The 14,765-nt window shown below is 36.5% G+C and overlaps 1 protein-coding gene across 3 annotated transcripts in view; it reads left to right on the forward strand.

Annotated features, from left to right (window-relative positions):
• The window catches only part of GOLM2 (golgi membrane protein 2), a 112,406-nt gene that overhangs the window by 33,935 nt on the left and 63,706 nt on the right, over positions 1 to 14,765 (forward strand). For all 3 annotated transcript variants that reach the window (XM_047735757.1, XM_047735758.1, XM_047735759.1), the window contains exons 2-4: positions 4,573 to 4,627; positions 11,110 to 11,212; positions 12,902 to 12,992. In XM_047735757.1, coding sequence (XP_047591713.1) covers positions 4,573 to 4,627; positions 11,110 to 11,212; positions 12,902 to 12,992 — 249 coding nt within the window. The remainder of the gene's footprint in view (positions 1 to 4,572; positions 4,628 to 11,109; positions 11,213 to 12,901; positions 12,993 to 14,765) is intronic.

A 14,765-nucleotide genomic window follows, 5' to 3' on the forward strand; every position in this document is an offset into this window, starting at 1 on the left:
CCCAATATCCATAACCCCACCCCCCCTCTCCCAACCTCTCTCCCCCCATCAACCCTCAGTTTGTTTTGTGAGATTAAGAGTCACTTATGGTTTGTCTCCCTCCCAATCCCATCTTGTTTCATTTACTCTTCTCCTACCCCCTTAACCCCCCATGTTGCATCTCCTCTCCCTCATATTAGGGAGATCATATGATAGTTGTCTTTCTCCGATTGACTTATTTCGCTAAGCATGATACCCTCTAGTTCCATCCACATCGTCGCAAATGGCAAGATTTCATTTCTTTTGATGGCTGCATAGTATTCCATTGTGTATATATACCACATCTTCTTTATCCATTCATCTGTTGATGGACATCTAGGTTCTTTCCATAGTTTGGCTATTGTAGACATTGCTGCTATAAACATTCGGGTGCACATGCCCCTTCGGATCACTACGTTTGTATCTTTAGGGTAAATACCCAGCAGTGCAATTGCTGGGTCATAGGGTAGTTCTATTTTCAACATTTTGAGGAACCTCCATGCCGTTTTCCAGAGTGGTTGCACCAGCTTGCATTCCCACCAACAGTGTAGGAGGGTTCCCCTTTCTCCACATCCTTGCCAGCATCTGTCATTTCCTGACTTGTTCATTTTAGCCATTCTGACTGGTGTGAGGTGATATCTCATTGTGGTTTTGATTTGTATTTCCCTGATGCCGAGTGATATGGAGCACTTTTTCATGTGTCTGTTGGCCATCTGGATGTCTTCTTTGCAGAAATGTCTGTTCATGTCCTCTGCCCATTTCTTGATTGGATTATTTGTTCTTTGGGTGTTGAGTTTGCTAAGTTCTTTATAGATTTTGGACACTAGCCCTTTATCTGATATGTCATTTGCAAATATCTTCTCCCATTCTGTCAGTTGTCTTTTGGTTTTGTTAACTGTTTCCTTTGCTGTGCAAAAGCTTTTGATCTTGATAAAACCCCAATAGTTCATTTTTGCCCTTGCTTCCCTTGCCTTTGGCGATGTTCCTAGGAAGATGTTGCTGCGGCTGAGGTCGAAGAGGTTGCTGCCTGTGTTCTCCTCAAGGATTTTGATGGATTCCTTTCTCACATTGAGATCCTTCATCCATTTTGAGTCTATTTTCGTGTGTTGTGTAAGGAAATGATCCAATTTCATTTTTCTGCATGTGGCTGTCCAATTTTCCCAGCACCATTTATTGAAGAGGCTGTCTTTTTTCCATTGGACATTCTTTCCTGCTTTGTCGAAGATGAGTTGACCATAGAGTTGAGGGTCTATTTCTGGGCTCTCTATTCTGTTCCATTGATCTATGTGTCTATTTTTGTGCCAGTACCATGCTGTCTTGATGATGACAGCTTTGTAATAGAGCTTGAAGTCCAGAATTGTGATGCCACCAACTTTGGCTTTCTTTTTCAATATTCCTTTGCTCAGCCCACTTCTACCTGGCAAAACTTTACTCTTCCTACTGGACATATTTCAGCTATCATCTCCAGAAGCCACCCCTTATTCCCCTAAGGCATTTCATCTAAAGAGTTAAATGTTTCTACTAAGTTTTCCTGTCATGTCTGTAGGACCTAATAATACCATTTATTTTACTGTATTATAATTGACAAGTTACTTGACTGCCTCTCCTAAATAATAAACTTCTTGGGTGCCTGGAGTTTGTCCATTATTTTATCCCCAGTTTCATATCCAGTCCCTGTAATACCTTTGGCATTTTCATTTCTATTTTTTTTGCATTAAAAATTTGAGATACAATTTTTATATCATAAAACTTAACCTTTTAAGGTGTACAGTTCAGGTTTTTTTCTCCAGTTCAGTTTGGTTTTTAGTAAATTCACAGTACTATGCAGCCACCACTAATTCCATAACATTTTCATCACCACCAGAAGAAACCCTATGTTCTTTTGCGACTGGCTTCTTTTACTTAGCATATATAATGTTTTTAAGGTTCATCCATACTGTAGCATGTACAAGTACTTCATTCCTTTTTATGACTGAATATCAACATCATATTTTAAACTTCATTCTTCAAAGCTACCTACCAGGACTCTAGGGGAAAAAGAGAGAGGGACTCCTAGGTTGCCACTTCTGTTTCAACTAGAACAGGTATGCTTTCATTAGTTATTTGTTATGGATAAACTTTCACTTGAAATTTGAAAGTCACTGGCTCTCCGTTTGAAGAGTATACTCTTCTTAGGGCTAAAGGACTTTTTCTCCAATCTTCTTTCTCACTGTTTTTTCCCCTTTATTATGTGCTATAATCAAAGAGTATTTTGATCAGGTCTTCATATGTGCCTCATGCTTGCTTGCTTGCTTTTTCTTTAAGTCCTTCTTTCTTTTTTAAAGATTTTATTTATCTGTTTGAGAGAAAGAGAGAGATATCGAGAGACAGCACAAGTCGGAGAAGCAGACTCCCTGCTGAGCGAGGAGCCTGATGCAGGACTCAATCCGAGGACCCCAGAATCATGACCTGAGCACTGAAGGCAGCCATTTAACAGACTAAGCCACCTAGGCGCCTCATGCCTCATGCTTTCTTTGCTCTTTAACTTTTCTTATGTAATCCCCTCTATCTAAAATGTCTTTTTCTACCAATTTACAATTTTACTTAGCCTTCATAGCCTAAGTCAGATAAAATCCCTTCCATAAAGTTTTCCCTAATCACATTAACTAAGATTCATCCCTGAATTCCTACAGTAATTATACTGCTTTAGGTGCTGCCTTGTCTGCTGATTCCTTGAGGCTGCTCTCATATTTTCCAGTTGTTTCATATTCTCCCATCCAGTACCTTGGCATAGTAATTTTTTAAAATGTGAATGAAAGTGACATGGCCTTTAGAAAAGGAGCAACCTCACTCCTGGGCATTTGTCTCAGAGAAGTGAAAACTAACATTCATGTAAAAATCTGTACATGATTTTTCATAGCACCTGTATTTGTAATAACTAAAAAGTAGAAACCACAAAAATATACAGTAGTTGAATTTAAAAAAAAAACTGTAGTACATTTGTATCATGGAATACTACTCAGCAATAAAAAGGAATGAACTATTGATATATGCAACAACTATGTGTTATGCTGAGTAAAAAAAATCTTAAAAGATCACATGTTGGGGTGCTTGGGTGGCTCAGTGGGTTAAGCCACAGCCTTCAGCTAAGGTCATGGTCTCAGGGCCGTGGGATCAAGCCCTGAATTGGGCTCTCTCTGCCCAGTGGGGAACCTGCTTCCCCCTTTTTCTCCCTCTGCTGCTCTGCCTACTTGTGGTCTCTCTCTCTGTGTCAAATAAATAAATAAAATCTTTTTTTTTTAAAAAGATCACATGTTATATGATTCCATTTATATAAGATTCTTGAAATGACAAGTTGCAGAGATGGAGGACAAATTAGTAGTTACCAGGGATTAGAGATGGTATGAGGAAAGAGGATAGATTTGAATATAAAGGACAGTATGAGGGACATCTTTGTGATGATAGAGTATAGAGTATTCTGTATCTTGGTTTTTGGTGGTGGTCATATCTGTACATATGACAAAATAACATAGAATTAATGCTTACATGTTGTACCAATGTCAGATTCTCGGTTTAGATGTTATTCGTGGTTATATAGGATGTATGCACTGGGGGAGTTGTGTGACAGGTACATGGGACTTCTCTGTGTTGTCTTTGCAATTTCTTACAAATCTGTAATTATTTCAAACTAAGAATTTTAAAGCTTTCTCTTCAGAGATTGAGGAGGTATTTATCATAATCATTTTGGTACTCATGGTGCTGCTTCTGATCAATATGAATCTGTAAAGTTACTCTTGAGGGTGACAAGGAAACCTGTTTGTAGCGATATTTTAGTTGCATTTACCAATTCAATGAAGCCTTTTTAAGCAAGAACTGGTACAGTAGTTCTTTGTGGGTGAATCCTAGCTCTCCAAGGCCTTTTTAAAAAAATTTTTTAAATTAAGTGCTAAGCCTGGGGTGTCTGGCTGGCTCAGTTGGAAGAGCTTGTGACTCTTGATCTCAGGGTCGTGAATTGGAACCCCATGTTGGATGTAAAGATTACTTAAAAAAAAAAAAAAAGATTTAAATGAAGTGCTGTGCCTTAATTTGAGTCATATTTTGGTATACTTCTAAGTTCTTACTGTTCTTTTATATTGGCTCTCGAAGGGCAGTGAACACAATTATAGGTCCTGTGTAGTATATGTAATCTTATGGGAGCTTAATAAGCATCAGTTATTTTTGATTTGCCATTACTGATTCAAATAATTAATTCTTTTCTTAATACAGAGTTAGTAAGAGGTCTCTTCTGGTAAGATTTTGAAAAATCCCATTAAGCAATATTCAACTCAAACTTTTAAATGTTTGAAAGTTATTAGACTATATTAAGTAAAATGAATATCCTTTTGCAAATTTAAAATGAGTATTACAAAATCAGAATTTATCTCTTAATTCTTTTTGGAAAGGGGTGGGTTTGTATAAGTTAAGGATTTTTCTTTTGCATTTATGATCAAGCTCAAAGTGAATATGAGCCAAAAAAAAAGGAAATATGAGCAAAACTGTATATTCTATAGTAAAATGAAACAATTTTTTTTTCAGGTTAAACTACAGAACAACATATCATATCAGATGGCAGATATACATCATTTAAAGGGTAAGAAACTTAATTGCAGATTAAAGATAAATAAAGTTCACAGAATGTCTAAAATCCTTAAGAATTAAATATTGTTAGCTAAATGAAATAAAATGTTTTGAACAGAGTGATTCCAAGGCATTTATCCTTCTGTCTTAAGATAGAATAAAAGATTATAATGTTGCTTTATATATAATAAATACAAGTTAAAATTTGCATTTAAATCTTGTGTGGTAGACTGATTTCATGCAATGAAATGTTTAAAGAAGCATCAGAGAAAATTGAGCTGTAGCTTCAGAAGCTATCAGATTTCTAGGGAAAAGGTTAAGGGATAATCCCTTTGTACTGTTTCCAGCTGCTAAAATAATCCATTCAGGTCTAGAGGAGCTTTGGACAGGTCCTCCATGCTTAGTGTTTTAGATACCCTGGGAATAGAAAGAAACTTAGAACAGAAAGAAAACTTGAAAAGAAAGAAGCCAGGAAGGAAGAATCTGGGTGATTCAGTTGGTTAAGTGACTGCTTTCAGCTCAGGTCAGGATCCTGGATCCCAGGATCTAGTCCCACATACTGCATCAGGCTCCCTGCTCAGCAGGGAGTCTGCTTCTCCCTCTGACCCTCCCTGCTCTTATGCTCTCTCTCTCAAATAAATAAATAAAATCTTAAAAAAAAAAAAAAAGGAAAGAAAGAAAGAAGCCAGGAAAAAACCTGGAGATATAGATATAGATATATAGATATATAGATATATAGATATAGATATATATTCCCCCCTTAGGTGAAAAAATATCTCACTAAAGCTTTTATAAAAAATAATGATAGTTAAGGAGAATAAACTCTATATACATTCCTTACATTACTTCACACCATCACTGGCCTTTGGAATTTGGGGTCTGAAGAGCACCCCCCTTTCCCTCCCACCCTTTAGTTACAGCACTATATTATTTTAAAACTTTGCAACAATGACTCTAAGATTTTGTATGTGGTTAATAAATGCTTTGTAATTTCAAAAATATATCTTTATTCTATAACCATTTTAATACTCTTTAGGTAGAATTAGATGTTACATTTTTATTGTCCTCTTGAAGAAGCTAACCTGAGCTGGCTTTGTAGTTTATTGAAGTTTTGCTCTTCACCTAACAAAACCATCTTTTTGTGTATGTGTGTGTGTGTTGTAACTTGAAAATAGAAATTATTTTTTACTATCTGTGATTTAGAACAGCTTTGATGTTCTCTTAGAAATTTACTTCCTGGGTGGCCATGTCTGATTTTGTTGCCTTTGTGTCCATGTTTTACTCTTTTTGACTTACAGCAGTACATCAGGAAGACATGGAAGATGCCACTCTGTCAGTGCTGCTTTCTGCTTGCTATTTTTTTTTAAGATTTTATTTATTTATTTGACAGATAACACAAGTAGACAGAGAGGCAGGCAGAGAGAGGGGGTGGGAAGCAGGCTCCCCACCGAGCGGAGAGCCCGATGTGGGGCTCGATCCCAGGATCCTGGGATCATGACCTGAGCCGAAGGCAGAAGCTCAACCCACTGAGCCACCCAGGCACCCCTCTGCTTGCTATTTTAACAAATGATTCTGTTTGTCATCAAAGTACTTTCCTATTAAATAATCATAGATCAGTTGAATAAGAAGTCCAGTGGCTTCTGCTAGTCAATGCCAAAGTAAATGACAACCCCGGTGACTGAGTAAAAATCTTTATTTATTGTATTGTGTGCAATGAAGTAGATCTTGAGATGTTTGGAAATTTTCTGTGATAATCTTTAGTGGTAAGAAAGGCTTTGATTGGGGCGCCTGGGTGGCTCAGTGGGTTAAAGCCTCTGCCTTCAGCCCAGGTCGTGATCCCAGGGTCCTGGGATCGAGCCCCGCATCGGGCTCTCTGCTCAACAGGGAGCCTGCTTCCCTTCCTCTCTCTGCCTGCCTCTCTGCCTGCTTGTGATCTCTGTCTGTCAAATAAATAAATAAATTAAAAAAAAAAAAGAAAGAAAGAAAGGCTTTGATTGGAACTCATAACTGTACAACTTTTGGTCTTAGTGCAGTTACTGAAGCTTGGACTTTTAGGAGTGAATATCCTTTTAAATGGACTTTTTGCACTTTAGGAACTATTTCTACTGAAACAAACTTCAAATCAACTATAAAATTCAAATTGGACTGTTTTCATTGAAATTAACATTGGGTATAATGGAATTAATACACACTAAGACTCTAAAAAACCTTATGGTAGTTAATATTTTTTTGGAAATGAAAGGAATGAGAGTTGGTTTTTAATCCCTGAGCTAACAAAGTAACATTTTAGTATACACTGATTTATCTTGAATAGCTCGCCTTATTTTTATGCCTATTACTGAAAGGAAATTTGAAATAAAAATTTTCTAGAAGTAAATTTATTTATTTATTTATTTTGCCTTAAGTGTTGGTTCTAGGCAACCCATTTCTTAACTACATCCCTCTTGAAGGAGCATGGCCATGCCTTTCTGTAATATACCCTGGTGTTACTGTCAGAAGTAGATCATTCTGCATGATCAGCTGTGGACCTGATCTCTTGTTAAGTTACTCTGAGAATCCTGCTGTGGTTTTTAGGGGGAGCCACAGTAGACACAGAGTATCTTTGGGTTTAAAATAAAGAAAACAAGGGGTGCTTCACTGGCTCAGTTGGATAGAACATGCAACTCTCGATCTTGGGGTTGTGAGTTTGAGCCCCAGGTTGAGTGTGGAGCCTATTTAAAAAGTAAAATAAAGGGGCACCTGGGTGGCTCAGTGGGTTAAAGCCTCTGCCTTCGGCTTAGGTCATGATCTCAGGGTCCTGGGATCGAGCCCCGCATCGGGCTCTCTGCTCAGTGGAGAGCCTGCTTCCTCCTCTCTCTCTCTCTCTCTCTGCCTGCCTCTCTGCCTACATGTGATCTCTGTCTGTCGAATAAATAAATAAAATCTTTAAAAAAAAAAAGTAAAATAAAATATACTGCAAGAAAGAAGGTAGAATAAAGACAATTAAAAAAAATAAAAAAACACGGCCATCAGCTGAAGGTAAAATTGAGATATGGGAAAATTTTTCTTTAGTTTTGCTCTCTGATCTATTTACTTCTCCCCTTTTCAGGTCTTTGTGTTAAAGCACCAATTAGCTCCCGGCTTTGTAATCCTTTCCCTGTATTCAAACAGAAAAGAATCTGGTAGTTTACATGGACTGGAACTCACTGATGTTTTATTTTTCTTTGTCAATTGTATTTTAAGCCTTTTATTTCCAGTTACAAATAAAACTTTAGTTCTTTATAAAGGAATTTCCAATGTAGTTAGGGAAAAACTGTATGGGGAGGAGGAGAAGCCATCCCAAATCTTTTTTTTTTAAAGATTGTATTTATTTATTTGACAGAGATAGACACAGCGAGAGAGGAAACACAAGCAGGGAGACTGGGAGAGGGAGAAGCAGACTCCCCGCTATACAGGGAGCCCAATGCGGGGCTCGATTCCAGGACCCTGGAATCATGAGGGATCATGACCTGAGCCGAAGGCAGACGCTTAACTGACTGAGCCACACAGGTGCCCCACAAATCTTGAAATCATACTAAGCCTCAGGCTCATTCTGAAGATAAACTTAGCTACTTCAGTTATTTTACTGTGTGGGGGAAAAGAAGCCTAAAGACCACCAGTTGAAGTACATTCTCTAGTGGCTAGCTGCTTAGTGGTGCTCATTTTTTTTTAATTGCAGTAACTTTTCAGTTTTAGAACCTTTCCTGCCTGAATACAGGTTCACTGAACTAGCTGACCATAAGCTACAAGGCTTTTTTATCTCTTGCTGAGATCTCATTGTCTCTGTAGAATCAACATCCATAGCTGAGGCCAGAGTTTGTCCTACCTCTAGTCCTCTGTGTCTTAGGAGATGGAGCCAGGGGTCAAGTAATAAGCAGAATGTGTTATTCAGGGATACCTGACATCAAATTTGCTATTTTTATCTGAGGTGGTTGTAATAGGTGAAAAACTATGAAGATCAACCATGTTTACATATTGGAGAATTAATAGAGTAAAAAGAAAGTTAAAATATGGCTTGACTAAACTTACAGAAACAGAATGGAATGGTGGTTACCAGGGGTTGAAGTTGGGGTGGGGAAAATGAGGAGATGTTGGTCAAAATGTACAATCTCTCAGTTATAAGATGAGTAAGTTTTGGGGATCTAATAAACAACATCGTGATTATAGTTAAGAATACTGTATTGTGTTCTTGAAAATTCCTAAGAGAGTGTATTTTAAATGTTCTCACCACAAAAAAGAAATGATGATTAGGTGAGATGATGGAGGTGTTAGCTAATGCTAGTACATAAGTGAATTAAATCAACACGTTATACATCTTAAACTTATACAGTGTTCTATCTCAAAAATATATTTTTTAAAGATTTTATTTACTTATTTGACAGGGAGAGAGAGACAGTGAGAGAGGGAACATAAGCAGAGGGAGTGGGAGAGGGAGAAGAAGGCTCCCCACTGAGCAGAGGGCCTTGTGGGACTTGATCCCAGAACCCTGGGATCATGACCTGAGCTGAAGGCAGATGCTTAATGAGTGAGCCACCCAGGTGCCCTCAAAAATTTTTTTAAAATAAAAAATGTGGCTTGAATATATAAACATAATTATCAGTTACAAACATTTTACGTGAATCATTAACTTTTCACCCCTGGTTATTATACTATACAATAACGATTAATATGCATGTTGTTAAATGTTTTATTTATATACTTCAGCAAGTGTCCATCTGACTTTAAAATTTTTATTTGTTGTCATTGTCACAGTTATGATTCCACAATAAAATTTAGAAAGTAGAGAAAAAAATATGCTCAGAGTCCCACCACTAAACATGATCACTGGTAGCACTTTGATATGTTGTTATTCTAGTCCAGTTTTTTACATGCATATAATTACATTATAAATATATTTTACCTCTGCTTTTTGAAAACTTATATCCCAAGCATTTTTGGAGTGCCTTTAAAGTAATAAGACTAATTTTAGAAGCCTTCCATGAGAAGTAGATGTTATAATATTGGTACATTATGATTAGATATATTTAGTCTTAAGAGATGTTACTTTATATAGAAAAGACTTCTGTTGCCATTTATAAAAATTAAGACTTTCTTAACTACTACTTTTGCTTACTGCTAAGGCTGTTAGCTAATTAAAAAAAAAAAGATTTTATTTATTTGAGAGAGAGAGCATGAAAGGGGTGAGGGGCAGAGGGAGAAGCCAGCTCCCTGATGAGCAGAGGGCCTGATGTGGGACTTGATCCTGGGACTCCAGGATCATGACCTGAGCCGAAGGCAGTTGCTTAACCAACTGAGTCACCCAGGTGCCCGAATTTTTTTAATCCTCTGTTTAAGAAACTGACGTTTCTCTTCTCTGGCTGCATTTCTTTTATTTGTAGGGCCTCGTGAAGAGGGAGCAATCTACAAAATGTGGGGCCGGTGATTGTGGATTAAATGTCAACAAAAGAATATCTGGGGCACCTGTGTGGCTCAGTCTGTTAAGCTTCCAACTCTTGATTTTGGCTCAGGTCATGATCTTAGGGTTGTGAGATCAAGCCTGGCAGTGGTTCCCACTCTGCATTGGGCGTGGAGCCTACTAAAGCTCTCTTTCCCTCTCCCTCTGCCCGTCCTAGCCTCCCCTTCTCTGGGGAGCAGGGGGCGGGGAAGAGCATCTGGTCCCACTTTTAATCTACTCTTCAGCTTGGAATTTCATGTTACTCATTACAACTAAAACTTTGAGCTCTTGTCCAGAAATTATAAGCTTTGAAAATATAATTATAGTATATGTGGACCTAGCATTAGTAGCAGAACTAGAAATGAGATCCATAGTGATTGGCATTTAATTTGGAAGTCAAATGTGATTTAGAATGAAAAGAAACCGTGAATTCTCTGTCCATAGCCAAAACATCGATTCCCTGCTCCCCTTTTATTTATTTATTTATTTATTTATTTATTTTCAAGATTTTATTTATTCATTAGACAGAGGTCACAAGTAGTCATAGAGGCAGGCAGAGAGAGTGAGGGGGAAGCAGGCTACCCACTGAGCCACCCAGGCACTCCCCCCAACTCCCCTTTTATAAAGCAGATAGGTTTAAAGAGTTAGGGTTTTTTGTTTTTTGTCTTAGTTGCTATTAAGCATCTGACTCTTGGTTTCATCTCAGGTCACGATCTCAGAGTCAAGAGAAGAGCCCCTATCTTGGGCTCCTGCTCAGTGCAGAGTCTGCCTGAGATTCTCTCCCTATCCCTCTCCCTCTGTCCCTCCCCCTGCTCACTCTCTCTCCCCCACCTTAAATAAATAAATAAATCTTAAAAAAATTTTATTGCCCATGGTTGTGTTATAAAAGACAATTAAATGTGGTACTAATTATACAATTTAACTGCCCGAGAGTTTGAGTAAAGAAATTGAGAAGTGTATATAAATTTTTAAAATCCTGTAATTTCTTGATAAGAAGCATTAGAGTGAGTAAACTGTATTCCTTTGATTCTTTATGTGGCTAGAGCAACTTGCTGAACTTCGTCAGGAGTTTCTTCGACAAGAAGACCAGCTTCAGGACTACAGGAAGAACACTACTTACCTTGTGAAGAGGTTAGAATATGAGAGGTGAGATGCTATATGCAACAAATAGTTATGAATCTGGAATATTTGTCCAACTTTTGGACAATTTCTTTCTTTCTGATTTCTGTTTTTTTCTTTCATTTCATTAGGTCTTTTAAATTCCTTTTCTGTTGTCTTTCTATGCCTCTTTGAAATCTACTCTCTTTCATTTTGATATGATAAACACCATGAAAATATTTTTTACAAGATATGTTTAGTCTGCCCATATAGAATAATTCATTGTCAGCCAGAAAATCTTGCAAGGTCTGAGTTCCATTGCATTAGATGTGCAAAGACTGACAGGAGAATCTGTGGTTCTCTTTGAGGGGCATCCAGAAGACAAAGCCCATGCTGGGAGGTGTCCCCAGAATGGCTGAGGGATTGAGTTCCAGCAGCTCCTGCTCTGTATTTCAGTCCTCTTGTGTACACCTCTACACTCAGTTGGTGAGGAGGTCAGGGAACCTCTTTCTAGCAATCACTCTTTAAAAATTTGTTATTTCTTTAATCAGTTTTACAATGAAAGGTATCTTTTGGATCTGCATACCCAAAACTAGAAAGATGAACCATATTTTAAAGCACCATGTATCCATTTCTGACTTCCTACTCTTGTAGGTAATCAGTGTGCATCTACTTACATACATGTATTTTAACCCAATAGTATTCAGTAGTTTTCAGTTTATCTATAGAATTAGAGAGTTAGCATATTCAAGGGTAATATATTATTCCAGCATGTTAGTGTACCAAATTGTTAGTGTACCAATTGTTAATCTCTCCCAATTGCTGCACTGTTGTAGTTTTCCTTATCTTACTGTTGTAAACACCAGCTATAGACATTTTAATGCAAAAAGGATTTCTCTCTCTTATGTTGTTTCACTGGTATATATTCTCAAATACAGTATTCCTGAGACAAAATATTGTATTGGTTTTGTTTGCATCACATATATGAAAAATGGTTGTACTAATTTATAATGTAAATATTTTCCCATACCCCTACCAATGTTGGCTTTTATAATTCAGTCTTAATTTCTAGTATAGGAATAAAGTACCATCATATATACATATAAGAAGTTTAATTGTACTTTTAATGGTTAAAGTTAACATTTTTCTGTATAGTTTACAACTATTTGTTTCTTTTTGCATGAATGATGTATTTGTATTCTATGACCAGTGGAAATTCCCAATCTTTATCTCTTCTGTTCCTTTACGTTTTTTCTTGATGGCTCCATTCTCTCTTATTTATTGGTTCCTTCCATTCTTGTTCTTCTTATGGTTTAGACTCTTACCGTTGTGTTGAAATGCTATCTTTTGGATGAACCATCTGCTACTATTCCTTATCAACTCATAATTCTGTGTTTTCTCATCTGTTACTATATATTGGTCTCATGGTTTTCTCTTCTGTAATGTCTTTTCTGTGTTTGAAGTTGGCTTTGATAGTTGTTTCTTTATAAATGTAATTTATAAAAATAATTTTTCATCTTTCTAATTTCCGTTATTTTAATTAGCTTTATAGTATTCTTTTCCTAAATATTCTCAGAATTTTGACTGTGAGCTATTTTTATGTCTTTTCTTTGTCCTGTGCCCATCCTCTTGCTAACTGAATGCTTTATCTTTATAAATGTATGTTTTCAACTTCTAGACAACTTTGAAAAGTCAATGCAAGATAATATAGCTTAAAAGAATGACTCTGTGATTTAGTTTTCAGTGTGGACAACAGATCAAGGAGTTAAGAGCACAACATGAAGAAAATATTAAAAAGTTAGCTGACCAGTTTTTGCAGGAACAAAAGGTAAATTTAAAAAATACTTAGAATACATTCTTGTTATAAATCTTGTAATTTAGGAATTAAAATATGTACTTTTGTCATAAAGCATTGTATTTTTAAGTATTCTAGCTTGCCAGTATCTAAAATTGACTTGCAGTGTTTTTATTGCTGAGTAAATTAGACATTTGCAAAAAATATAACCTCAACTCTTGTAACTAATTTTGGGTTAAATATTTTTTATCTGACTTTCAAAAATAATTTTGCTATTAATATATTTCTCAGATTGTAAAGTGGATATCCCATCTGTTACTTCTTATTTTATGCTTTTGAGAAATAGAAAAATTTGAGACACCTGTTCATAAAGTATTAATATCTGTTACTTTAAATTCTTTTCTTAAAACACAGAAATGAAACATTAGTCATTTTGATTCATATTTTTGGGGGTGGCAATTTCTTTTATTAATTTATCCATTTTCATTTGCTATATATTATGAAGGCCCTGCTAGAAATGGAAGGAATTTGAAAATTACTAGACATTAGGACATGCATTTTTTTTGCATCTTGTAATCTCACCTGATTAACCATGATTTGTAAAAAGCCTTGGGATTTAAAGAGAGATGGAATAGTGAAAAGTGTTAACATCTTACCTACAGGACTAGAAGTTAAGGAAACCAGATTTGTTCTTGGCTAACTCACTATTTTATAGCATAATATCGAGGGCATTGTTCTTTCTGTTTCATTTTTTGAATCTACAAAGTGGAGTAGCTGCTGTTCATCTGCAGTCTGCCTTGAAGAAATGTGAGCATAGATTGCTAGAAGATGACAGTGAGTGACTGAGTGAGCTACCATCTTAGCATAGAGGCATTGAAGGGAGCCAGAGGTATTATTGAGACACTAGATGGCTAGAGGGGCATAGTAGAACACAAAAGAAAGAGAGGGGTTTGCTGTTGCAATTGAATTATTATAAGACCAATATATAAATAAGGGGATAAATTTACTCTCTTCTGTTCTCCCAAGAAGCACAGATGAGACCTTTTCCTTTTTTCCGGGCAAGTGTGTACTAGGCTATTTTTATATTATTAGTTAACTAATGTTCTCTCCAGTTCTTATTTACCCTTATTTTGCCCTAAATGGAACAAAGAGGGGAGGAACTTCTCCTTTCTAGGGTAGCGTACCAGCCCTTACCCTTCAGGCCAGCTGCTAGTCCTACTCCCTATCCTTCATTCCCTGTTCTACTACCTTAATAAATTGATTCTGTGAAATTTCAGTTGTTTTTTTTCATTGGAACAAATCTAATGGAAACTGTATGAAACAAGCATAAGTTGTATTCAGGGATTTTTTTTTTTAACCAACCACATGCCTACCTTAGAAATTACTGTGATGAAGAGGTCTGCAAACTAAATCCAACCTGCTGCCTGTGTCCATACAACCCATAAGCAAAACATGGTTATTACATTTAAAAATGGTTGAAAAAAACTAGGGAATATTTTATGACATTGGAAAATTAAAAAAAATTCATATTTTAGTGTCTGTAAATACCGTTTTTTTGGAACACAGCCATAGTCATTTGTTTACTGCTTTCATGCTATAAAGGAGGAGCAATTGTTGTAGAGCAGAGAAAACTAAGAAGACCTGAGGGCTTAAATGAAATAGAGTATTCTGGATTGGATCCTAGAACAGAAAAAGGGCATAATGGAAAAAGAAGTGAAATCTGAATAAAGTCTGGAGTTCTGTTAATAATGTACTAATGCTGGTTTCATAGTTTTGCAAATGGACTGTGCTAACATAAGATTTAAC

The sequence above is a fragment of the Lutra lutra genome, chromosome 7 (assembly GCF_902655055.1).
Source record: "Lutra lutra chromosome 7, mLutLut1.2, whole genome shotgun sequence".
Classification (NCBI taxonomy): Eukaryota; Metazoa; Chordata; class Mammalia; order Carnivora; family Mustelidae; genus Lutra; species Lutra lutra.